At 47.4% G+C, this 26836-nt stretch overlaps 2 protein-coding genes across 2 annotated transcripts in view; one reads left to right on the top strand and one right to left on the bottom strand.

Moving 5' to 3' along the window:
• Positions 1-2070, top strand: part of trmt1 (tRNA methyltransferase 1) — a 56636-nt gene extending 54566 nt beyond the window's left edge. Inside the window, exon 17 of the mRNA XM_072248561.1 lies at positions 1559-2070. Within this exon, the coding sequence (XP_072104662.1) occupies positions 1559-1912 (354 nt within the window). The 3' untranslated portion in view covers positions 1913-2070. The remainder of the gene's footprint in view (positions 1-1558) is intronic.
• man2b1 (mannosidase, alpha, class 2B, member 1) overlaps positions 1692-26836 on the bottom strand; it is a 63453-nt gene continuing 38308 nt past the window's right edge. The window contains exons 15-24 of the mRNA XM_072248560.1: positions 25978-26075; positions 24408-24525; positions 21032-21150; positions 20073-20174; positions 18041-18128; positions 15841-15921; positions 12757-12981; positions 7557-7706; positions 5734-5836; positions 1692-4028 (exon numbers count right to left, since the gene is read on the bottom strand). Of these exons, the coding sequence (XP_072104661.1) occupies positions 3919-4028; positions 5734-5836; positions 7557-7706; positions 12757-12981; positions 15841-15921; positions 18041-18128; positions 20073-20174; positions 21032-21150; positions 24408-24525; positions 25978-26075 (1194 nt within the window). The 3' untranslated portion in view covers positions 1692-3918. The remainder of the gene's footprint in view (positions 4029-5733; positions 5837-7556; positions 7707-12756; positions 12982-15840; positions 15922-18040; positions 18129-20072; positions 20175-21031; positions 21151-24407; positions 24526-25977; positions 26076-26836) is intronic.

The raw sequence follows: 26836 nt of genomic DNA, 5'->3' as shown, positions 1-26836 counted from the left end.
AGTAAATTTGCTGATGACACAAAGGTTGGGGGTGTTTTGGATAGTGTGGAGGGCTGTCAGAGGTTATAACAGGACATTGATAGGATGCAAAACTGGGGTAAGAAGTGGCAGGTGGAGTTCAACCTAGATAGGTGTGAAGTGGTTTATTTTGGTAGGTTAAATATGATGGCAAAATATAGTATTAATGGTAAGACTCTTGGCAGTGTGGAGGATCAGAGGGAACTTGGGGTCCGAGTCCATAGGACACTCAAAGCTGCTACGCAGGTTGACTGTGTGGTTAAGAAGGCATACAATGCATTGGCCTTCATCAACCGTGGGATTGAGTTTAAGAGTCGAGAGGTAATGTTGCAGCTATATAGGACCCTGGTCAGACCCACTTGGAGACTGTGCTCAATTCTGGTTGCCTCACTACAGGAAAGACGAGGAGATTTACAAGGATATTGCCTGGATTGGGGTGCATGCCTTATGAGAATAGGTTGAGTGAACTCGGCCTTTTCTCCTTGGAGCGACAGAGGGTGAGAGGTGACCTGATAGAGGTGTACAAGATAATAAGAGGTATTGATCGTGTGGATAGTCAGAGGCTTTTTCCTAGGGCTGAAATGGCTAGCACGAGAGGGCATAGTTTTAAGGTGCTTGGAAGTAGGTACAGAGGAGATGTCAGGGGTAATTTTGTTATGCGGAGAGTGGTGAGTGCGTGGAATGGGCTGCCGGTGGTAGTGGTGACTTTTAAGAGACTCCTGGATGGTGACATGGAACTTAGAAAAATAGAGGGCTATGGGTAAAGCCTAGGTAGTTCTTAGGTAGGGACATGTTCGGCACAGCTTTGTGGGCCGAAGGGCCTGTATTGTGCTGTAGATTTTCTACGTTTCTATCTTGTGAAGGTTCAGTGAACCAGCCTCGTTCAAGGCTCTACTGTAAGGGACTCGCAGTAGGCACTTATGATGTGTCAAGTCAAGTACACGGGTGACTAATCTCTACACTCCAAAGCATCTTGTGTGTCTTGTCTGCATTATTCATTATCTTGACTTTTAGAAACCCAGGGTCGAGGTTTTTTCCATTGGTCTGTGTAACACTGATTTTGAAGTACACTCAGTGACTCCTGTACACCTGTGTGTTAATGTAATTATCTAATCAGCCAGTGGTGTCGTTATCTTGCGTACCTCTGAAACTTAGTAGCCTTGCTGTTGTTGCCCGCAGGGGGGATGTAAAATGGTGACTGCTTCACATGCCAGCATTACTTGGGAGTCAGGACTTTCTCTGCTTGGATAGATAGTATCCCAAAGAGGTGTGGAGCTACTTGTCACCTAGTGAGATGGTACTCTTCCATACCAGACTCCAGTGGAACCACCTTGTGCTGTTTGTGTGTAACTGGCCAGTCATTTAGGCTCAGATTGTTTAAGCATTGCTCCAGTAATCAGGGTGTCGTTAATTTTCCATCTCAACAGGTGGCTTTAACATGTCAATACGGTAATATTTTAATGCGAAAACATTTATACTACACCAACATGACACTGGCCTTTATTATGGGTATAAATGATCTTTCCCTTCCTACCCACAGGGTATCTGTACATACGGACAGGAATGTCGTTACTCGCATCAGCAGAAGATCGAGGCAGCGGAGAACAGTCCGAGTGTAAGCTCTCTGAAGATCGAGGCAGTGGAGAACAGTCCGAGTGTAAGCTCTCCGAAGATCGAGGCAGCGGAGAACAGGCCGAGTGTAAGCTCTCCGAAGATCGAGGCAGCGGAGAACAGGCCGAGTGTAAGCTCTCCGAAGATCGAGGCAGCGGAGAACAGGCCGAGTGTAAGCTCTCCGAAGATCGAGGCAGCGGAGAACAGGCCGAGTGTAAGCGCTCTGAAGATCGAGGCAGGGGAGAGCAGTCCGAGTGAAAGCTCTCCGAAGATCTCATCCTAAGATGTGCTGTTGTCACTTATCACGGTAACTGACTCTGTACTCTCACTCTGTGGTGCAGAGTCTGTAAATGGAATGTAAAGTTCAAGATTCTACATGTAATGCTTCAATTTTATTTTTAATTAAACTGCATTTTTTAAATTAATTCATAGTTGGGGTGTAACAAATCTGCCTATACTAACAAACACTATGAGGTGTAGGAAATGTGTCCCACCACTAACAAACCCATCAAAATCATGCCTCACACAACTTGCTTACTGTTATGCCTACTGTTGTTTAGGGCAACAATGAACATCCTGCATCTGCCTGGCCTTGACCACTCAAATGTAGGTGGAATCTTCATTGCTGTTTCCATAACATTTTGTTCTACAAGTCAGGGTCGTTAGCCCGGAGCTGAATCCCCCCCGCCCCCACCCGATGTGGAGGACCACAGAGCACAGCCTCAGTAGAGGGATGTCCAGTTAGAATGGAGATGTGGAGGAATTACTTCAGCCAGAGACTGGCAAATTAGTGGAATTAATTAACAGAGGTAGCTGTGGAGGCCAGGTCATTGGGTGTATTTAAGGCACCGGTTGATAGGCTCTTGATTACTCAAGGGTATGAAAGGTTATGGGGAGAATGAAGGAGAATAGAGTTGAGAAGGAGATGGATCAGCCATGAATAAATAGTGTAGCAGACTTGATGGGCCAGATGACCTAATTCTGCTCCTATTGGCCTTTGGTCTTGTGTCTAGGCAGCAGCATGCCCAGAAAGCTGTTGATCAAACTCATCATTGATATTGCAGGTTGGATTTCTTTTGCTCCAAATGAGATGACCTTCTGTATCAACTCCACCCAACCACAGTAAACTTTTCCCCTCTATAAATGAACTTACTTCGGAGGAGGTTAGAAGTGTGTGCGTAGGTGTAGTAAAATAAATACTTGCACTGTTTTGTGTTAACCTGAGGTTTATTTCATTAATGATATGTTTGGCTTCTGTTCAAAAACGAGGTACAAATTAACTTCTGTCAGATGCTCCCAAATTTATTGCTTGCCCCCACCACACCCCCTTCCATTCCATTTCTTGTTTTTCTCCCAGCACACTTAGTCCTGTAAATGTCAATCATCTGCTAGACAGTGCTTTCTCTCCTCTTCACTTTGCCTAACCTTCCATAGACATCCTTTGTAAGGCACAAGAACCACACTTTGAACATCAGTTTTGTACGTCACTTAAGTAGAGGCACAGTTTCACCTACTAATACTGGTGTTTCTATGCTTTGACGCCCTCTCCTTGCATTAATAGCAAAGTGAAACAATACTTTGACTAAATCTTTCTTCACTGGGGATACAAATGGGAGTTTTTGTATAAAACTGATCATCAAAACAAGAATTTAAAAAGCTATTGCACATTATTTCAGATGCTTTAATCTGAATTATTCTATTCCCTTCATTTTGTTTGGGTGGGGCTGATAGTGGGGGAGAAACAACTCGGAAAATGTAAAGCTCGGGTGGTTGATGGTTGAGTTGTTTTGTTCTTGGCCACGTGAATTGCCAAGATCACAGAACAACTCAACGCAGAAGAGGAGAAGATTAATGGTCGTCTGGCAATCAGCCACAAATGTATTAGTTGTTTTAAGGACTGGGGAAGGAAGGAACCACTTGATAGTAAAGGGTTTGAATGGATGAACTTAACCAAGGCACATTTTGGAAAGGAAAATAGATTGCACACTTAGGTTGTTTGCTTAGCCTGACTTAACCTGCCCCAAAGGGAGGGAGGAACATGGGTCAATGGACATTAATGGAAATGATCTAAAATATCAGCTGATTATTTTTCCTAATTTTTCCCACTGTAATCCAGTGAGTGTAGGAACTAGTAAAAAGGGCCAGCCTTTGCTAATTAGAAGGCATTACCCAGCCAAGATTAAACGACCCTATGTGGATTGGATTAGGAACGTTACTCGTCTGTTGACTGTTCTGGCTCATCCTTGCAGTATTAGTATTCTCAGTGGGGGGTGGCCAAAGCCCGGCTGGTTAGCCCTGACGAAAGCGAATACGAAAAGTACGGATTTCCATCGGATGGAGAGTCACATTGTGCGCAGAGACACTGCTGTGTCTGGAGAATGAGTTGGAGCCTTCCATCTCTGAAAAAAGAGCATAGTGTCAGAAATAGTACAGACACTGTAGAGCAAGAATCATTTTGGTTTGGGCTGCTGGTTAGTTATTCCCAGTTACAATCCCACCGAATTCTTGACCAGCCTCCCAGATTTAACTTCCTTCCTGAGATTATCCAAAACTGCTCCAGTCCATTTGGTCATTAACTCCCGTGCGAGGTTCCTGGTCAAGTGACAGCTATTTTGCTTTCATACCCAAACTGTTGCCGATTATTTCCTAAACTTTTCTGACCCTTCAATTCCTCTCTGGTATTTAACCCTGGACTCGAGGAAGTCCAAATTTAACTTGCACTACAGGTGGCCGTGTCTTCATTGTCCCTAAGCTCTGGAATTCGTCCCTTCCCTCTTTCTCCTTCAAGGCCCTCTCCTCATCCCATTTGGCCTGGTGTCAGTTGTCTGACGTTACTGTAGTGAGTCACCTTGAATTGCTTTACAAAGTTAAAAGATGCTGTATTTATATAGAAACAATTGAAGGTTTCCCCTAAACAAGCTCCTGTCTCCAGTCAGTCAAAATAGTTGGATAATCCTTAACCATATTCTCCTAGATTTCTTTAATTCCAGGAACTTCAGACAATTTGGGGGGGGGGGGGGGGTGGAGAGAGAAGATGCCAGTGAACAGACACCTTATATCCAAACCTGATGCCATGAATTTCAACTTCTCCTTTTGATTAAAAAAAAATTAGCCCCTCTATTCCCCACTCTGACCTTTCACCTCTTCTCACCAGCCTATTACTTCCCCTAGGTCCCCTTTCTCCTATGGTCCACATTCCTCTCCTATCCTTCTGATCCTGCCCTTGACCTTTCCCATTCAACTATCACCTTCCAGCTAGCCTCTTCTCTTCCCCCCCTCCCTTTTATTCTGGCTTCTTCCCCACTGCCCACCTCTCTGCCTCACTCACTCCCCAAGATACCCACTGCTCACCTCTCTGCCTCACTCACTCCTCAAGATACCCACTGCCCACCTCTCTGCCTCACTCACTCCCCATGATACCCACTGCCCGAGTGAAGATGGAGTATTTGGGGATGATGCAGAAACATGTTCTGTGGATGGTGGGAACAAAACTGGCAGCTGAACATGGAGCTGTCTTGCAGAAGGACTGGCCTGAGTTGCTGTAGAAGCAGAAAACCTTTAGGGTCTGAAAAGCAACAAACTTTGAAATCTGAAATGAAAACATGAGATACAAAATACCAAGGATTCTCAGCAGGTCAACCAGCAGATACTGAAAGAAATAGTTAACATTTTAACTTAATAACCCTTCATGACAGTAAGGAAAAAAGCATGGATTAATCTGCCTGATTGGAATGTACGTGATGAGTTAGAGACATGACAATTGTTGCTTATACCGTCTAAGCTAGTCTGGCTGGAGTGTAAAGAGAGTATCATTAACAAGTATTCATCTCCCTCTCACAGATGGTACCAAAAGCAATCCTGTCACCTGGTGAACCTTGGTCTGCACCCCACAGCCATTTCCTTTGTTCCCTCCATAACTCCTTTCTGTCATGGAAAAATGAGAGACTGCCATTTTACCAGTTCTGATGAAGGGCCATTGGTACAGAATGTTAACTCTTCCCCAGTTCCAGTTCTGTACTGTGGGGGGTGGGGAAAATGGATATACCAAAAACATGAGGACAGGAGTTTTAGTGAAGGCCAGAAGCTTGGAACTGCAGTACTAACCTTGTGCGGTATTCCAGACAAACCTGGACATGTCACTTTTCAGCTGGTTGAAACCCAGTGACATTTCCTCCACAGATATGATCTCAAATGCAGGAAACAAATGCTGGAGAGAGATGGAGACAAACTATTGTAAGTTCACTGCTTCCTCCTTCATAAGAAATAGAAGCAGAATTAGGCTATTCAGCCCATCACCTTTGCTCTTCCCCCTCAAGGCTTTGGTTGAAAATGTCTGTCTTGCAGTCAGCTCCCATGAGTGTTGAGTGGCCCATAGGGTCATAAAGCACATCACCAGCCCTTTGGCTCATTAATTACACAGACCATCAAGCAACAATTCACACTAATATTCTACCTATGCCTCCATCTGGCATGGAAGTACACAAGGTGCATGACTTCCCCTGCTTGAATAAACAATGGTTTTGCTCATCATATTTTGAAAACCTTCCCTTTCTCCGCTGGTACACAGCCCAAACCGCCACCACTCAACATAGATTTATCGTAAGAGCAGATCACATGGGAGCAGATTCAGGCCATCTGGGTCTGCTCTGGTATTCCACCACAGCCGAATTATTGTCCCTCTCAACTCCATTCTCCTGCCTTCTTTCCGTAATCATTGGCACTCTGACTAATCAAGAACCTATCAATCACCACTTTAGACATACTCAATGACTTGGCCTCCACAGCTGTCTGTGGCAATGAATTCCACAGACTCGCCGCTCTCTAGCTAGAGAAATTCCTCCTTATCTCCGTTCTAAATGGATGTTTTATTCTGAGGCTCAATCCGAACAGGCTGGAGCTTGAAACTCTCATCCAGCGCAGGCTGAAGAACTGTAGTTGCAGTGCCCTGTTCCAAGGCTGAGGCCAATCCCAATCTGTCGACTGGAACACCAAAGTAACACACAAAATGCAGGAGGAACTCGGCAGGCCAGGCAGCAGCTATGGAGAGAGAAAAACAGTCGATATTTCGGGCCGAGACCCTTCATCAGGACTAGAAAGGAAGAGGGAAGACGCCAGAATAAAAAAGGCAGGGGCAGGAGGTGAAGCCAGATGTGTGGGAAAGGTTAAGGACTAGAGAGGAAAGAATCTGCTAGCATAGGAAGGGGGGACCTGGGGGCGGTGACAGGCAGGTGAGAACTGCAGCCCTAAACCAGCTGAGGGAGCTCTGCATCATCAGTAATGCTGACTTACAGATGAGCCATTAAGCAGAGGTCTCATCTACTATCAGGTAGAGGTCAAAGGTTCCATGCCCATACTTCGGCTGTCCTCTGCAACAATAATTTTCACCCAACACCATACCCGTTGAAATCCATTTGTGGGATCTTGCTGTGGATAAACGGAAAACAGGCCAGCTCTGCATTATGGGAGAGGGGTTGCGTTCCTGGAAAATGGTCCACAACACAAAGCAGTATCATTTCCATGTCTCAAGAAACACAAGCTGCAAAGGAGTGGCCCCTCCCCCACCCCAACATGTTCCATGAAAGCTAAGTGTTTTTCTCACATTTTTGTGTAGCGATATGTGAACTTGTTACCCAAGTGGCCATAACACAGGGGTCGTCTGTACCCATTCTCCTCAGGTGCAACTGACTGTAAATCACTGACTTTTGGATTGATCCAAAATCAAATACAAAAATGGTAGTCCATCATTCTGCTAAGTTTAGCCCAATTTTGCTCTCCCTACTTTAATTCTCATCTTACAGAAGCATAGGATAGATTTAACAATAACGGCCAACAGAAGTGCACCCTCCCCCCCCCCCCCCCCCACCACCACCTCAGCTCCTCTTTCTCCCCACATCTTAGCCACCTCCAAAACAGGGTGAGGAACCCACCTGCAGATCCACCGTCTGGGGTTTGGAGTAGACTTGGCTCTCTCTCTGTTCGAACTGGTGCTCCAGGCGAAGGAGGATGGACTCGGAGTCCCACCGAGCCAGGGTGAGGAGGTGGATGCTGTGCGGAAGCTCCCCCTTCAGGGCTGAGTACTGTAAACATCAGGGAAACAAGATCCTTGTGAAGTTAGAGAGCAAGACTGAGATTCAGTTGTATTGCAGAAGAAAGTACAGCACAGAGACTGGCCTTTCAGTAAGACCGAAGTTTATGCTCGGAGTGAGCCTTTTCTATCTCTCTCACCCCCTTCAGTGTTACCCATTGCTTTCTCCTGCTTGTGTTTATCCAAGTTTCCCTTAAACACATCTGTGGTATCCCCCTTAACCTTTCCTCAGTAGATTATCCTGGCGTGGGAATAGCTTCCTCATTCCCACTTTTTTTTAAGATGACTGGAAGGGAAGTACAGGAGGTGGGATGTTAGGGGCAAGTTTTTTGTTAAAACAGTGTGATGTGTGGAAATTACTGCCAGGGGAGCTGGTAGAGGCAGATGCATCAGGGACATTTAAGAAACTCTTAGATAGGCACATGATAGGAAAATGGAGGTTATGTGGGAGGGAAAGATTAGATTGATCTTAGAGTAGGGTAAAAGGTCAGCACAACATTGTGGGAAGAAAAGGGACATATTCTGCTGTAATGTTCTCCGGCTAAAAGATTTTCCTCCAATTCTCAGCTAGATTTATCACTGGAAGTTCCTGATTATTTATTTATTAAGACACAGCATGGAATAGACTTAGCAACCTCCTGATTTAACCCCAGCGTGATCGCGAGACAGTTTACAAAGACCAATTAACCTACCAACAAGTACATCTTTAAAACGTGGGAGAAACTTTAACCCAAAACATTAACTTACCCTCCCTATAGATGGTGCCCAACTATACAAGGATAGATAGGAAAGTAAGTCGTGAGGAGGATACCAAACGGATAAAAACAAAGATCATAAACCTGGTGAATGTGGGGAAAGTGCGAGATTATCCTCTTAGCAGAGGAATAATATTTAGATGACTGGAGATCAATGAATGCTGCTCTTGAGATGTGGGTGCCTTGGTGCAATTAGTGCAGAAAAAGTTTCAGTATGGCTATAGATAAGGATAGGTATAGTCCTTGCAGTCGAGTCTTGGAGTAGGGCAAATTACAATGGCATCAGGCGCGAACTGAGAGTTAATTGGGAATACCTTTTCTCTGGCAAGTCCACATCAGACATGTGGAGGGTGTTTAAAGATCATCTGCATAGAGTACGGGAAAGGCAAGCAACACATACAAAATGCTGGAGGAACTCAGCAGGCCAGGCAGCATCTATAGAAGAGAATAAAGTCAATGTTTTGGGTCAAATATCTTCAGTAAGACTGGAGAAAGAAGGTGTGGAGGGGGAAGAGGAAAAAGTACAAGGTAGTAAATTATAGGTGAAAGCAGGAGAGGGGGAGGGAAGAGCTGGGAAATCGATTGGTAAAAGAGAAAGGGCTGGAGAAGGGGGAATCTGATAGAGGACAGAAAGCCCTGGAAGAAAGGGAAGGGAGAGGTGATGGGCAGGTAAGGAGCTAAAATGAGGGATGGGAATGGGGAATGTGGGATGGTGAAGGGGGGCAATTGTTGGAAGTTCAGGAATGTATGTTCCTGTTAGGAAGGAAGGATGGGGATGGAAAGATAAGAGAACCTTGGATGTCCAGAGAGGTGATGAACTTGTGTCAAGAGGAAAAAGGAAAAGTATATAAATGCTTCGGAAGTTAGGATCAAACGGCGTCATGACAACTATAAAAGAGTCAGAAAAGAACTCAAGGAGGGATTAGTTTTTGAGGGTTTTTTGATGGTACAGCATAACACTGTGGGCCAACGGGCCTGTTCCTGTACTGTTCTGTGTTCCATGTAAGTGGGGCTGGTCAGTCAGAAGCAGGCCTTCAGCTCATGATGATCATTGAATACAATCTATATTAATCCCATTTACCAACACTTGGGCCCTGCCGCAGTGAGTGAACTCACTCGATACTTGCAGTCTTTATTGTAAAAGGAATGGATTCCAGAAGTGGGGGCAAATAGACAGGACTTTAGCATGCTTACACCAGGAGTAGCAGATGCAGCACTGGCCGGCTTACTTCAGGGAGGGGACGGAGAAGGGTCTATTGGCCGGTTTACTTCAGGGAGGGGACGGAGAAGGGTCTATTGGCCGGCTTACTTCAGGGAGGGGACGGAGAAGGGTCTATTGGCCGGCTTACTTCAGGGAGGGGACGGAGAAGGGTCTATTGGCCGGTTTACTTCAGGGAGGGGACGGAGAAGGGTCTATTGGCCGGTTTACTTCAGGGAGGGGACGGAGAAGGGTCACAGGAAGAAAGATAACCACAAGAGATTCTGCAGATGCTGGAAAACTGGCAACAAAATACAGAAGGAACTCAGCAGGTCCGGCAGCATCAGTGGCAGGGAATAAACAGTCAATGTTTCGGGCCAGGACCGCTCAGCAGGACCTCGAGTAGGATTAAAGTTGGCTGAGGTAAGATTCTGAGGGATGACAAGGTAGATGCTGAGGAAATCCCCCGGCAAGAGAGTCTGGAACAAGAGGAGGTAAAATCTCAAGTCTCATTTAAGACCGAGGAGAGGAGGAATTTCTGCTGTGGGTTCTGACTCTTCTCACAGAGAGCTGTGATCTTCAGCCACTGAGTCTATTGAAGATGGGGAAATATTTGCATTATAGTGTAATCAGTGATGGAGATGAGGCAGGAAGGTGTAGTTGACTGATTAAATCAGACACAATCTCTCTGAATGGTAAACACAAAATAATCTGCAGATGCTGTAAAAGATCAAAGCAACACTTTCAGTACGCTGGATAAACTCAGCAGGTCGGGCAGCATCAGTCAGAAATGATGAGTCGACGTTTTGGACCGGAACCCTTCGTCAGGACTGAAGAATGAAAGATGGGGAAGGATTTGAAGAATGCTTGTAGTGTCAGTTGAAAGACCAATAATTTGAAAGACAAAGGGGTGGGGGAGGGGAAGCATTGATGTCATAGCCCTGAAAACAATGGGTGGTAGAGGAAGGAGGCGGAACCATGAGGGAGCTGGGGGAGGGGGTAGAGTGAAATAGGGATAGAGGAAGGGAGGGGGAGGGAATTACCAGAAGTTGGAGAATTCTGTGTTCATACCAAGGGGCTGGAGACTACCTAGAGGTGTTGCTCCTCCAACCTGAGTTTAGCCTCATCATGGCAGTAGAGGAGGCCATGTATGGACATATCTGAATGGGAATGGGAAGCAGAATTGAAGTACCGGAAGTTGGAGAAACTTACAGACCTCCGAAATTATGGAGGACACATTTCGTTTTTACGAGAAAAGACGCTCGCTTTAAACTTGTTTACCCCGAGAAACACTACCATGACCATGAAGCCTTGCGCGGGCAGGTGTGTGCGCATGTGTGGCGTGCGCGAATTGCGACGCAGACACACCAATGCACAAGTATAAATGCTCACAATGCGCGTAAGTCACTTGCGTAGATTACGGCATCGAGTTAACGCAGAAGTATAAATCAAGCTTAATTCCCCCTTACCTCTGTTTTAAAGGGTTACTCCCTCAATTCTGAGGCTGTTCCCTCTAGTCTGGATACCCCCCCATAGGAAACATCCACCCTATCTCGTCCTTTCAACATTCAGTAGGTTTCAATGAGATCCCTCACACCCTTTCCCACCCCCGCAGTCTTCTAAATCCCAAAGTTGCCAAACGCTCCTCATATGTTAACCCCTTCATTCCTGGAATCAGTTGTTACAGTTACAGAGAAAGTGTAGTGTAGGCAGATAGCAAGGTGTAAGGTCACAATGAGGGACATTGTGAGGTCAAGAGTCCATCTTACTAAGGACCCATCCAGTAGTCTTAGAACATTGTGAAAGAAGCTGTCCTTTAGCCTGGTGGTATGGTCTTTCAGGCTTTTCTATCTTCTGCCTGATGGGAGATGGGAGAAGGAAGAAGAGAGAATGCCCAGGATGAGTGGGGAAGTTGTGAGGGGTTTCCATAAGTCAGGCATTCATAACCCAGGGAGGGGCCTGTACAGGACTTCGCTTGTGTGAATATTAATGGCCCTTTGTTTGATCTGCCCACAAATGGAAAGTCTAAATCTACCCTCATCAAACACTTCCAGAACTTTAAGGCCTCAGTCAGTTCAAGTCTCAGTCCCTGCCTTTTCTGTGGACCCGATATCAATGCATGAAAGCAAAGGTAATATAAGTGACAGAGAAGTTTTATAGTTATCAATAAGAGTATCTGCAAACACCTTGGGTGTTCTCTCTTCTGTTTCATATCGGGCAGAAGATACAAAGGCCTGAAAGCAGGTACCACCAAGCTGAAAGACACCTCCTATTCTGCTGTATCAGACTTTTGAATGGACCTCTTGTACAATGAGGTGGACAACTGACCTCACAGTCCATCTCGTTATGATCTTGGACTTCATCATTTACCTGAGCTGCACTTGACCTGTAGCTGAACGTTCTCCCTGTGGGTCTCCTCCCACAGTCTAAAGACACACAGGTTGGTAGATTAATCGGTCATTGTAAATTGTTCTGTGATTAGGCTAGAATGGGGGGGTGGGGGTGGGAGAGAGGGGTTACTGGGCAGCCCGACTTGAAGTGCTGGAAGGCCGGTTCTGTGCTGTGTCTCAATAAATAATAAACCAGCGAACACCAACCAAGCTAAATATCAGCCACCCTCCAAAAAACTGCAGAGTTGTGAACACAGCTCAGGATAGCACTGGACCCAGCCTCCCCTCCATGGACTGTCCACACCTCTCGCCACCCCAGTAAAGCAGCCAGCACAACCAAAGACCCCACCCTTCCCGGACATTCTCTCCTCTTCCCTCACTCCTCGGCAATCAGCTACAAAAGCCCGAAAGCATTTATATCACCAGGCTCAAATACAGCTCCTATTTTGCTGTTATCAGCCTCTTGTATGATAAGATGGAATCTTGGCCTCACAATCTACCTCGTTATGATCTTGCACTTTATCATTTACCTGCACTGCACTTTCCAGTAGCTTTTACACTTTATTCTGCCTTAATGCACTACGTGATGATGTAAACAGTGTGCAAGACAAGCTTTTCACTACCTGACAGTAACAATAAAGCAATATTACTTCTGGCCATTCTAGAACAAGCCCCTAGCTGTTGCAAGTTGCAGGTTACCTTCTTAACGGGAGCCTGATGTTTGTTGTAGCCCACACTCATAACTGCCAGTGGGGCCATGTACTCTGCCTCCGCTTTCAGCCGGTGGAGCTCTGGAGAGTCAACGACCGTATCGAGGAAGACGAAGTGCTTCCCGCGCACGATCAGACCCTTCCCGTCGTAACCAGGCTCAGAAAGCGGCTCAGCAACCCCTCTGTGATCGTCCTGCAGCAGCCTCCGATGAACCTGTTGGGAGATTGTACACAGTTTCAGCATAACAAGCTGTTTGGCCAATTAACAGCATCCCATCCGGACTAACCTCAGTTCCCAGCCTTTGCAAACTAGCTGTTTTAAAAACAAAATACGGCAGCAGCAGAGCGGCACGACTGATAAAGCTGTTGCCTCACAGCACCAGTGATCTGGGTTTGATCCTGATATTGGGTACTGTCTCTGCAGAGTTTGCAGTATCTCCCTGTCACTGCGCGGGTTTCGGTTTCCTGCACGTTTCGATTTTGTCCCAGATTCCAAGGTCAAGTTGGTTGGTAGTTTAACTTGTAAATTGTTTGACGCCGCGGTGTTCGGTGAGCTTGGCAACGAGCTTGCAGACGTTTCATCACCAGTCGCGGTGGTGTCCTCAGTGCGCAGTTGTTGGTGTTTCTCTCTGGGAGCATTCGCGTTTATATCGGCCCCCATTCCCCTGCCTCAGTCCTGATTGGCTGCCCCTTCAGTTGACCTTTGAATTCTATTGGCTCGCGTTTCTTTGGCTCTTACGGGTTAGTAGATGGCACATATTTTGTTTGTTTACGTAGTTATCAGAAAAGAACCGCATTTCTGAAAAAAATTCTCGTGCCTGCTTCGTGTTTGCCTGTGCCAGAACCTCCGCGGTGTCCCGGTTAAAGTGGTGTCCTTGGTCTTCATGTACAGAGACTAGTGACAATAGATCACGTCCCCGTACTGCCAGTTTGTGTTTCCGTACACAATTTGAAGTTCACGTCCTGTCTGGACGACTTAGTTCTTGTGCAGTCTCCACAGCTGACCCTGTACACCACAAACGAACGGAGGTCTACATAAAAGCACACACTCCCAGAGAGAAACAGCAACAACTGAGCACTGAGAATGTCACCTCGACCGGTGATGAAACGTCTGCAAGCTCACTGCTAAGCTCGGTGAGCACCACAGCATCAAATGCTTCAAACCGAGTTACTAATATTCATCACCTGTTAATAGTCTCTGTTCTGAGGGGAGAGGTAGAGAAAGGGTAGGTGAGGGAATAGGCTACAGGAAAAATGAGGGAGGGAACAGAACTGTCCTGATTTAGCATGCTCTCAATGGGCTGAATGGCCTCTGGCATCATAAAGAAATATGTGGGTTTCTCTCTCTCCATCTTCTCAGCAGTGAATTCCACACCCCACCCACCACACTGGGTGAAAATTTTGTTTGAACTCCCCATGAATCCCCTTACAGACAGACACAGGTTCACACCTCCTACTTGTCACAGAGATATACAGCATGCAAAAGGCCTTTCAGCCCATTGAGTTCATACTGACCATCAACCCCCCCCCTTACATGAATCCTACAATAACTCCATAGCTTAACACCCCCACCCATTCTCATCCTCTTCCCCCCATTCCAGCACACATCCACACAACTTACAATCACCAATAACCTACCTTTTGAAGGGTGCAGGAACCTGGGGCACCCACAGGAACAGGGATGGAGATGGTGCAAGTTCCACACAGCCAGCGCCCAGCACCCAGTTTGAACCTGGGTCTCTGGTGCGGGGAGGTAGTGGCTCTATGAACTGTGCTGCGCTCTCCATTCACGACTTTATACGCTTAAAAATCACCCTTCTCCTCTGCCCCAATGTGCGGCTTCGCTGATCTTCCCTCACGGAGACCACCCCAGCCCCGGAAACTTCCTCAGATCTTTGCACCCTCTCTGCTGCCTTTTCTGTACCGTGACCAGGTCCGAACAGGGTGTCACACCGTAGTGGTCAGCACGGAGTTTCACTTACTGGCATGGAGCACACCGTCCACCGCTGGAAATGCTGGAGGAACTTGGGGGCTCTAGCTGCTTTCCACAGGGGTCACTCCTTATACAACTCCTTTGTCCATTCGTCCCTCCCCGCTCATCTCCCTCCTGGTACTTACCCTTGCAAGCAGAACAAGTGCCACACCTGCCCCTACACCTCCTCCCTCACTATGATCATGGGCCCCAAAACTTCCCCTGCGAGTCTGTTGGGGTCATCTATACCTAGTACTCCCGGGTGTGGACTTCTGTATATCGATGAGACCCGACGCAGATTGGGAAACCACCCTATGGTAGCAGAACGAAGCAAAGGTGCTCAAAAAGCGGGATTTCCTGGTGGCTACCCATTTCAATTCTAGTTCCCGTTCCAACACGCCAGTCCACGGCCTGCTGTACTGTCACGATGAGACCACACTCAGGTTGAAGGAGCAACACCTTGTACTCTGTCTGGGTAGCCTCCAACCTGATGGCATGAACATCCATTTTTTCCAACTTCCGGAAACGGCCCCCCCCCCCCCCCCAGTCATTCCCCATTCTTGTTTCCCTGTCACACCTTCTCTTACCTGCCCATCTCCTCCCTCTGGTGCTGCTCCCCCCTCCATTCCTCCACGGTCTTCTGTCTTCTCCCATCAGATTCCCTCTTCTCCAGCCCTTTATCTCTTTACCAATCAACTTTCCAGCTCTTTACTTCACCCACCTCCCGCCACCTTGTACTTCTTCCTCCCCTCCCACCCCCTTATTCTGACTTCCAGTCCTGAAGAAGGGTCTCGGCCCAAAATGTCGACTGTTCATTCCGATCCTCAGATGCTGCCTGACCTGCTGAGCTTGTGTGTATCGCTCTAGATTTCCAGCATCCGTGACACCTCTCGCGTCATTTGTGGAAGGAGCCAGACAGTCTGGTGTCCTCTCAGCCCAAAACACAGACTGTCTAATTCCCTCCATAGACGCTACCTGACCTGCATGAACCTGAGAACTGAGGCCCAGTCTGTGAGCTGCAAACACACCTCTTCTAGCTGGGTAGGAATTCTATTCACTGCCCTGTCTCCTTGCCTGGGATGTGAGTAAGAGGGTCTTTACCATGAGCTCTAACGAGCCATCTGTAATGCTGCTCCCTCCTTGCGATCGGTCCGTCAGCACAGTCAGCTGGATTTTGCCATCCTGAAACAGTAATGCAGACGTTAGTCGGTCCTGAGCTTTCCGCAGGGTAATTTCACTCCCCACCCCTCCTGTCCAGGCTGACACTCAAATTCTCAGCTCTGAGCAGACGTCATATGAGTGAGAGTTGCCTCCGTTGCCCTGGCCGTGTCTTAGTCAACACGGACTGCCCACTGGCGCACAGTCCAGGTTGAATGGTTGTGCTCCAGTGATCCAGAGAGGTGACTGGTTAATGACAGATCCATTCATGGCAGACGGAGAGTGAAATAGTTAAATCTAGTGTCAGTAATGGTGATCACAGAACTGCACGAAATGACTAGTGTACGAAAGGGGATCGCCCATCCCAGCCCAGATCAGCATTGCACTCGGTGGCCACTTCATGAGGTACACACGCTCCTTAATGCAAATATCTCAGCATCCAATCACGGGGCAGCAACTCAGTGCATGAAAGCATGCAGACACGGTCAAGAGGTCCAGTTGTTGTTCAGACCAAACTTCAGATAGGGGCAGAAATATAATCTAAGTGACTTTGACAGTAGATCGATTATTGGTGCCAGATGGGGTGATCCGAGTATCTCAGAAACTGGTGATTCCTGTATCTCAGAAACTGCTGATCTCCTGGGATTTTTACGCACAACAGTCTCCAGAGTTCCAGAGAAAGGTGTGAAAAGCAAAACAAAAACATCCAGTGAGTGGCAGTTCCGTGGGCAAAAATGCCTTCAGAGAGAGACCAGGGGATAACAGCCAGACTGGTTCAGGCTGAAAGGAAGGCGACAGTAACTCAAATAACCACACATACAACAGTGCACTGAATGCACAATACATCGAACCTTGAAATGGATGGGCTACAGCAGCAGAAGACCATGAACATACATACATATACACACACACACACACACACACACACACACACACAGTGACCATTTTATTACGTACAGGAGGTGGAGTACCTAATAAAGTGACCAATGAGTGTAAGCCAGCAGTTAGCGCATTAACGAGTATCAGTGACCTGGGTTCAACTCCACTGCTGTCTGTAAGGAGTTTGTACTTTCTGCCTGTGACTGTGTGGGTGTCCAGGGATGTACGGGTTAGTCACGTGGGTGGAATGGGCCCAGGGACGTACGGGTTAGTCACGTGGGTGGAATTGGGCCCAGGGACGTACGGGTTAGTCACGTGGGTGGAATTGGGCCCAGGGATGTACGGGTTAGTCACGTGGGTGGAATTGGGCACAGGGATGTACGGGTTAGTCACGTGGGTGGAATTGGGCCCAGGGACGTACGGGTTAGTCACGTGGGTGGGATTGGCCCAGGGACGTACGGGTTAGTCACGTGGGTGGAATTGGCCCAGGGACGTACGGGTTAGTCACGTGGGTGGGGTTGGCCCAGGGACGTACGGGTTAGTCACGTGGGTGGGATTGGCCCAGGGACGTACGGGTTAGTCACGTGGGTGGAATTAGGCACAGGGACGTACGGGTTAGTCACGTGGGTGGGATTGGGCCCAGGGACGTACGGGTTAGTCACGTGGGTGGAATTGGGCCCAGGGACGTACGGGTTAGTCACGTGGGTGGAATTGGGCACAGGGACGTACGGGTTAGTCACGTGGGTGGAATTGGGCCCAGGGACGTACGGGTTAGTCACGTGGGTGGAATTCGGCCCAGGGACGTACGGGTTAGTCACGTGGGTGGAATTGGGCACAGGGACGTACGGGTTAGTCACGTGGGTGGTATTGGGCCCAGAGACGTACGGGTTAGTCACGTGGGTGGAATTGGGCCCAGAGACATACGGGTTAGTCACGTGGGTGGAATTGGGCCCAGAGACGTACGGGTTAGTCACGTGGGTGGGATTGGGCCAGAAGAGCCCGTTACTGTGCTGCATCAAGTAATGGAGTGAAGAGTCCGTGCTTACCACGGCACACACGATCCTCTTCCCTGTGTGTGTGGGGCAATGGCCATCCCTCCAATTAAGGAATTGGCTTATAGTTCAAGTTCATTGTCAGAGACTAACTCACCGTGGCTACACATTTCACCTTTAAAAGGGCTGAGCAGAATATGTTATTGTCCCTGAGAGCTGTCTGCAAAATGTAACCACTCTCCAGAAACTACCTAAAATGAACCCAGGCTTACCTCCACATAGATTCGGCTATTTACAGGGTAGTAGTTCCCAGCCACTGGCTCAGTTTGATTTAATCGCCACGTTGGTCGATAGTCCCTCCTTGAAGGCAAAAGAGTCATCATGGAACTCAGTACAGATCATGAAGCATTTCCTATCACTCCACCCATAACGAGTGACCACTATACTAAATTTCCCATTTAGAGTCAGAGAATAATACAGGCCCTTTAGCCCATCTAAGCAATGCCGACTAAGGTAACCATCTAAGCTTGATCCCAATTTATCCTGTACCCCTCGGAAGTTTTCCATTCTGTGTGTGTATCCAAATGTCCTTTAAATGCTGCTGTTGTTCCGACATCAACCGCTTCCTCCAGCACCTCGTTCCAAGTGCATACCACCCTTGATATGAAGTTGCCTCTCGCATCCCTTTTAAAAATTTGCCCTTTAACCTTGGACCTATGTCCTCTAGTCTTTGTTCCACTTCCCTGGAAAAAGACTGTGCATTCACCCTGTCTATGGCCCTCATGACTTTTTTTGTATTTCTGTAAGACCATAAGATATAGGAGCAGAATCAGGCCACTTGGCCCATTGGGTCTGTTCCATCATTTCATCATGGCTGATTCAATTTCCCTCTCAGCCCCAATCTCCTGCCTTCTCCCTGTATCCCTTCTTGACCTGACCAGTCAAGAATCTATCAACCTCTGCCTTAAATGTACCCAATGACTTGCTTCCACAGCGACTTGTTGCAAATTCCACAGATTCACCATCCTCTGGCTAAAGAAATTCCTCATCTTCATTCTAAATGGACGCCCCTCTATTCTGAGGCTGTGTCCTCTGGTCTTAGACTTCCCCCAACATCGCAAAACATCTCATCCACCACAGGGTCTCATGTTCCGATGAATGAAGTCCTAACCTGCCCATCCTCTATAACCCAGGCCCTCCAGCCCTTGTAAACCTTCTTTACATTGTTTCTTGGCCATGCATTGTGACAAACTGTGGGGTCACAGGCAGGTTCGAAGTGGATCCTTTGTCAAACACAGCACAGCGGAGATCTCACCATCTCACTGCAGTGACGTAACACGCAACGGTCAACTGCAGCGCGGCCACAGCTGTCAGCTGAGGGAGCAATCCAGTAATTCACCAAAAGGCGACAAGCCCACCTTTTCCCCTCCTAAAAAGCAAGCCTTTATGAAAGAGGAACCGAAAGGTTGACAGGGTAAAGAAAGTGTATGGTGTCTCGGCTTTCATAAATTGGGGGATTGAGTTGAAGTGCCGTGAGGCAGCATTGCAGCTCTATAAAACGCTGGCCACAGTTGGAATATTGTGTTCCGTTCTGGCTGCCTCATCGTAGCAATGATGTGGAAGCTTTAGAGAAGGTTGTTACCCGGACTAGAGGGCATGTCTTATGTGGAAAGGTTGAGCGAGCTAGCACTGTTCTCATTCGAGCAAAGAAGGATGAAAGGTGACTTGGTGAGAGGTATTCAAGATGGTAAGAGGCAAAGATTGAGTTGGCAGCCAGAGACGTTTCCTCAAGATGGAAATGGCTGATACAAGCTGACTGGGGGAAAGTATGGGGGGGGGGGGGGGGGCGCTGACAGAGGTAATTTTTTTTAAACACGGAGAGTGGTGGGTACATGGAGCACCCTGCTTTGGGAGGGGGGATAGCACAGGCAGGCACATTAGGGATGTTTAAGCAACTCTTAGGTAAGTGGATGATGGAGAAGCGGAGGGTTATGTCGGAAGGAAGGGTTAGATTGACCTTAAGAGCAGGTTAACAGGTGGGCTGAAGGGCTTGTATTGTGCTGTAATGTTCTATGAAACTGCTGGAAAATACTCAGCAGCTCAAGACAGAGAAATGGTTAACATTTCATGAGGATGTGGCAAAGATAGAAAAAAAGGTTTAAGTGGCAGAGAGAACCAAGGGAAATTCTGGTAACGTACTGGGTAAAGCCTCAGGGACTCGGCTCTCCCACTCTGTTCTCTGAAGGCCAGCGTTGAGATTACTAATCGCCAGTTTACAAATAGGATTCTCAGTTGACGTTTTACCTTCGTTTGAGGATTTCTCTCCCGTTGGAATCGGTGTAAAAAGTTCCGCCTGTTTTTAAGGGTGTGTCAAAACGGCTGATGACTTCTTTGCCAAGTAGATCCCTAAAAGCAAGGAGCAATACGTTTAGCTCACGCAAAATGCCGGAAGACCTCAGTGCGTCAGGAAGCATATAAACAGCCGACGTTTTGGAAGGATCGTTGGAGACCTGAGTCACCCTAACCACAAACTGTTCCGGCTGCGACCATCCGGGAAACAGTACCGCAGCTTAAAAGCCAGGACCAACAGACTCCGGGCAACTTCTTCCACCAGGCCATCAGACTGATTAATTCATACTGACGCAACTGTATTTCTATGTTATATTGACTAGCCTGTTGTACATAATATTACCAATTACTATAATTGCACATTTAGAGATGTAACGTAAAGATTTTTACTCATGTATATGAAGGATGTAAGAAATAAAGTCAATTCAATTCAGCAGGATTGGAAAGGAAGGGGTAAGAAGGTGAGGGAGGGGAAAGGGTACACACTGGTAGGTTATAGGTGAGGTGAGGTGCGTGGGTGAGGGATGAAGTGTGAAGCTGGCAGGGGACAGGTGGAAGAGAGGCGCAGAATCTCGTGTTAAAAAATGGCACGTTTAATTTCCTGTTTTCCCTTCTGATCCCACCAGGGGGCTCAGTGAGAGATTTCTATGAACTGAGAATATCAAAATGTCCAATGGTGCTTTAAAAGTAGGAAGACCAGTATTTCAAGATGGTTGCTCCTATAAACCTTTCGTGTGTGAGCTCTTATTAGCTCAGTACAAATTGGAGCAAAACACAGTCTGAAAGTCCAGCACACTGTTTGTCCACTCATTCCCCCTCTCCCTGACCCAGGGTGCTCTGTCCATTCTCCCAGTGACCCCACATCTCCCCCTGTGGAACCAGTGTGCCTTTAGACAGGAACCCATGGTACTCACTGCACAGGAATTGGTCCAACGGTCCATTCTAGTTCCAGAAACTTCTGATTTTTGTACAGCCTGACTACTTGTGAGCACCACGAGGAGAAGTTCTGGTAAACCTCCTGAAATAGCTCTGTCTGTGAAATGGATGGATGAAGAGGAATGCTTTAAATCTGGTCACCCATCTCCCCTGCTGTTCCATCTCCCCACCCGGCTGGACTAACTTTGTGCGGATTCACACTGTGTCGCTGAGGCGCCGGCTACTTAACTCATTGCTTATTATTAATCCTTTAAACCCAAGGAATGGAATAAAGTAATCAGCACATCCTTCAGAGTGAGAGAAGAGGAAAATATCCAGTCTGGGATGACATGACCCACTGTCCCTGATCTTGGTACATGAAGGCCAAGAAGGACGCTGCTTCATCTGGGACACCGCGGAGGTTCTGGCGCAGGCAAACACAAAGCAGGCACCAGAATTTATTTATTTATTTTTTTTAAGAAGCCCGATTCTCCTCTAATAACTCCGTAAATAAACATGTTGAAATAGATGTCACCTGTGAACCCCCTAACAGCCAAAGAAATGGGAGCCAATAGAATTCAAAGGTCAATGAAGGGGTAGCCAATCAGGACTGAGGCAAGGGAACAGGGGTCTATATAAACGCAAGCACCCCCAGAGAGAAACACCAACAAATACGCACTGAGGATGTCATCTCGACGGTGATGAAACACCTGCAAGCTAATTGCCAAGCTTGGCGAGCACCACAATATTAAACGCCTCCACCCTGAGCCACCAATTTTCACCATCATCCTAAAGGCTGTGTTAATTCTCTACAGCAGCACTAAGGGACGACTGCAGTACAGGAGGTGCTGTCCCTTGCATGGTGTATTAAACCCTATCTGCTGTCTCTCAGGCAGACGCAAATGATCCCAAAGCAATCTAGTTTTACAGAGAGACCTGTATACCATGGAAACCGACCCAGCTCAACTTCTAATCTTGAGGAGACCAAAGGGCAGGCACACCGTTAATAGCAGAACCCTTAAATGTGTTGATGTATTGTGGGAACTTGGGGTATTCCAGAAGGGAGGGAGGCAGGAGAAAGGAGATTATAGGCCAGTGAGTCTGACAGGGTTTGGGAAGATGTTGGAGTCAATTGTTAAGGATGTGGTTTTGAGGTACTTGGAGGCACATGATAAATAGGCCACAGTCAGCATGGGTTCCTCAAAGGAAAATCTTGCCTGGCAAATCTGTTCAAATTCTTTGAACAAATAACAAGCAGGATAGACAAAGGAGAATTGATAGGTGTTGTGTGCTTGGATTTTCAGTAGGTCTTTGACAAGGTGCCACACATGAGGCTGCTTAACAAGCTACGAGCCCATGGTATTATAGGAAAGATTCTAGCATGGGTATAACAGAGGTTGATTGGCAGGAGGCAGAGAATGGAAATGAAGGGAGCCTTTTCTGGTTGGCTGCTGGTGACTAGTGGTGTTCTACAGGGGTCTGTTTTGGGACCGCTTCTTTTTACGTTTATATCAATTATTTGGATGGCAGAATTGATGGCTTTATTTTAAAGTTTGCGGACAATACAAAGATAGGTGGAGAGGCAGGTAGTTTTGAGGAAGTACAGAAGGACTGAGACAGATTTGGAAAATGGACAAAGAAATTGCAAATGGAATACAGTTGTGGGAAGTGTATGGTCATGCACTTTGGTAGAAAAAATGAAAGGGTTGACTATTTCCTAAATGGAAAAATCAGAGGCACAAAGGGACTTGGGAGTCCTTGTGCAGGATTCCCTGGAGGTTAATTTACAAGTTGAATCAATGGTGAGGCAGACAAATGTGATGTTAGCATTTATTTCAAGAGGACTAGAATATAAAAGCAAGGATATAATGTTGAGGCTTTATAAAACACTTGTGAGCAGTTTTGGGCCCCTCACCTTAGAAAGGAGTCAAAGGGGGTTCAGGAAAATGATTCTGGGATGGAATGGCTCGTCATATGAAGAACATTTGATGGTTCTGGGCCCGCACTCATTGAAGTTTAGAAGAATGAGGGGGATCTCATAGAAACCTATCGAATGTTGAAAGGCCTCGATAGGGTGGATGTGGAGAGGATGTTTCCTGTGGTGGGCGAGTCTAAGGCCGGAGGACACAGCCTCGGAATAGAGGGGTGTCGTTTTGGAACAGAGTTGAGGAGGAATTTCTTAGGCCACAGGGTGGTGAATCTGTGGAATTCATTGCTACGGGCGGCCAAGGAGGACAAGTCATTGGGTGTATTTAAGGCAGAGGTTAATAGGTTCTTGACTGACCAGGGCATGAAGTGATACAGGGAGAAGGCGGGAGACTGGGGCTGAGGGGGAAAATAGATCAGCCATGATGAAATGGCAGAGCAGACTCAATGGGCCAAATGGCCTAACTCTGCTCCAATATCTTATGGTCTTATTATAGATCTCTAAAAGTGCTTCCGCAGATTGATGGAGTGGTAGAGAGGCGTACAACATGATCGCCTTTATTCGTTAACAAAATGATTTCATGACCCAGGATGTTGTAGATTTATTACAGTCTGGTTAGGCAGCATCTGGAGTACTGCATTCAATTCTAGTTCCCCGCCACCACCCCCACCCCCCATTGTATGAAGGATGTGAAGGTTTTGGGGAGGGTGCAGAAGAGGTTTACCAGGATACTGCCTTGATTAGAGGGCATGTGCTGTGGGGGAGAGCTTGGACAGATTTGGGTTGTGTTCTGGAGACTGTGGGGAGATCTGATAAATGTTTATAGCATTACGAGAGGCAGAGATAAGAGTAGACAGCCGATATTTCTCCCCCAGGGTCAAAATGCCTAATAACGAAGCGCAAGCATTTCAGATAGGAGGAGCAATCTTTTCTTAAGATCAGAGAGTGGAGGGTGCCTGGAATGCAGAGCCAGGGTCGGTGGTGGAGGCAGGTATGACAGAAGCATTTGAGAGGCTCTTAGGGACAGTGGGCTTGTGAATGTGCCGAGAATGGAGGGATATGGACACTGCGTGGCAGGAGGGATTAGTTTAGTTGGGCGGTTAACTGGTAGTTTAATTGGATCATTGTGGACTGAAGGGGCTGTTCCTGTGCTGGATTGCTGCACGAATGCCCACGCTGAACAATTTGCCCACCCAAGCTAGTCCCATTTTGTGAGGAGAGCAGTAGGCTTTACCCAACGTACCAGTCAGTACCTTTCCCTCAAGTGACATCACTTAAAAGCAATTATATTGCCTATTGTGGCATTGCATTATCTACACATCATTTCCCATCTCCCTCATACAGCACAGCCCCAACCCTAGTCAAATCTTTGACACTGCAACATTTTCCATTCAGCACCTGCCTTGCTGCTCCTCCTTATATCACGCACGCCAGTGCCTGGACTGTACCTGCACGGTGTACGTCTTTACATTCTTAGACATTGTTGCTGGTTCCTCTTGGTAGGGCCTGAAAATGTAGGCACCCGAGGCTTGTAAGCTCACCTCGTCGCCTACGCTGGCACGGTACCTGTCCGAAACACAGCAAAAGTACAGGGTCAACAATAATACCGATCAGATAAAAACTCTTCAAAACTGGAATCCAAATACTGTCGTCCTAATCATGGTTACTTTCACTGGTGGTCCCCCCCTACGCACACCCAATCCCCTCTCAGCAGCCCATCAATCAGTTCCTTTCCACTTCTCCACCATCTGCCCATCCCAGCTCTCTTATTTGGTCCCTTGCTTTCCCAACATCACCTGCAACCCTTTGTTGTTCCCACCTATCACTTCCCAGTCTCTCTCGCCATCGCCACCCCCTCCTCCCCCCCCCATCTGACTCCATTTCCCAATCACACTCTCCTCACCTGGATCCACTTATCACTTGCCAGATCTTGCTACTTTCCCCTTCTTTCCACTGGCCATCTCCTCCTACTCATCTTTTTCCCACCACTCTTGATGAAGGTCTGGACCCAAAACATCAACTATCTGTTTGCCTCCACAGATGATGCCCACCCTGCTGAGTTCTTCCAGTTTGTTTTATTTACTTCAGATTCCAGCATCTAAATCTCCCGCTTATCTCTGTAATCTGCTCCAAAATACTGGCGTCCCACAGTCTATGGACGTCTGGCTATCCTGAATTTAATAGAGGTTCCCAACCTTTTTTTATGCTATTAATTGCGGGTCTGTGAACCCTAGGATGGGAATCCTTTAGAACAGTGGTCCCCAACCTCCAGGCCGCAGACCGATACATTGCCGCGAGGAGTGCAGCGGTAGCCAGAACGCACCCAGCACATCTTTAAGAAAAAAGCCAAAATAAACAAGCTAATTAATTAGGTGCCGCCCGGCACATGAATGTTGGCCCAAATCAGAGGCGATTGCCAATTGTGTCGCCTCTGATCTGGACCAACATTTACGTGCCGGGCGGCACCTAATTAATTAGCTTGTTTATTTCGGCTTTCTTCTTAAAGATGTGCTGGGTGCGTTCCGGCCACTGCGGCAATGTATTGGTCTGCGGCCCGGAGGTTGGGGACCGCTGCCTTAGAAGACTGAGAAGTTTGCGCAGATTTGGCACGTCATCTAAAACTTTGACACCTTCCACTACATATGAACCGTGGAAACACCACTACCCAAGAACAGAAAAGTCTACACACGGCCCAATCCGTCACAGGAGAAAACCTCAGCACCACTGAGCACACCTACAAGGAATGCTGCCTCAAGAAAGTGTTACTTCACTAACCTCAACTCTGAACTGATTCCACAACCTATGGACTGTCTGCCCCCTCTCACTGTCTCTCTACTCACAATTTGTCAGTCAGTTTGCTGTGGCTTAGTTTCCGAGGTGCTGCTTCAGAGGAACCTATTGTTAATTCATACGGAGGGAGAGTTCCCTGCACGAGGTTAACAGTAAACTTAATTGATATGGAGCGAGAAGGTAAACTTAATACAGAGGGTGAGAGCTCCCTGCATGAAGGTCACTTACCAGTAGAAATTTTGTGTAACGGGCAGAGAGAGATTCTTGTGCAAGTTCTCAATTGCACTGATCAGACCGGTGTTCTGGTCAAATAACACTCGGACGTACTGCATGAGGAGGAAAGAAAAGCAACATTTACAATCTTTGTCACAGTGCTATACTGCCCGGGTGACAGGGACAGGGTTTAACAGGTGGGTACTGTTGGTACCATGGAGCCGAGGAGTGTGGGTCGCCAGAGCTGAAAGGAACCAAAGTTGCTGGAGTGCAGAAAAGATGAGGGCAATTAAGTACAGACGAGGGTGCTGAGATACAGACGAGGGCGATTTGGAAGCTGTGTGGGTCAGAGGATAACCCGATCCACGCTTTAGTTCCCCCGTCCTCACTCACAGTTCTCTCAGTAAAGACGACCTAACGCACCCAGAGGGGGCGGCATTGAGCGGGTGACCAGAAAGTCACCCCAGGGTTGGGGCAGGAACTCAGAAAAGGCCGTCTTACATTAAGCACCCAAAGATGATAGAGGACACAGGACATAGAACACTACAGCACAGTACAGGCCCTGCCGCTCACAATGTGCTGATCTTCCAGCCCACTCTGAGATCATCCAACTCCTCCCTCCTGCATTGCCCTCCGTTTTGTATCACCCATCATCTCAGATCCCGATGAATCTGCCTCTACCTTCACCCCCTACAGGGATTTCCACTCACCACTGTGTGAAAAAAAGACACCCGACATCCCCCCACATCCCTTCAAAAGCCTTAAAATTATGCCCTCTGGTATTAACCATTTCCACCCTGGGAAAATGTCTCACACTGTCCACTCCATCAATGCCTCTTATCTTATACAGCTCTATCAAGTCACTCCTCACCCG

The sequence above is a fragment of the Mobula birostris genome, chromosome 32, assembly GCF_030028105.1.
Source record: "Mobula birostris isolate sMobBir1 chromosome 32, sMobBir1.hap1, whole genome shotgun sequence".
Classification (NCBI taxonomy): domain Eukaryota; kingdom Metazoa; phylum Chordata; class Chondrichthyes; order Myliobatiformes; family Myliobatidae; genus Mobula; species Mobula birostris.
This window is presented reverse-complemented; position numbering and strand designations above follow the sequence as displayed.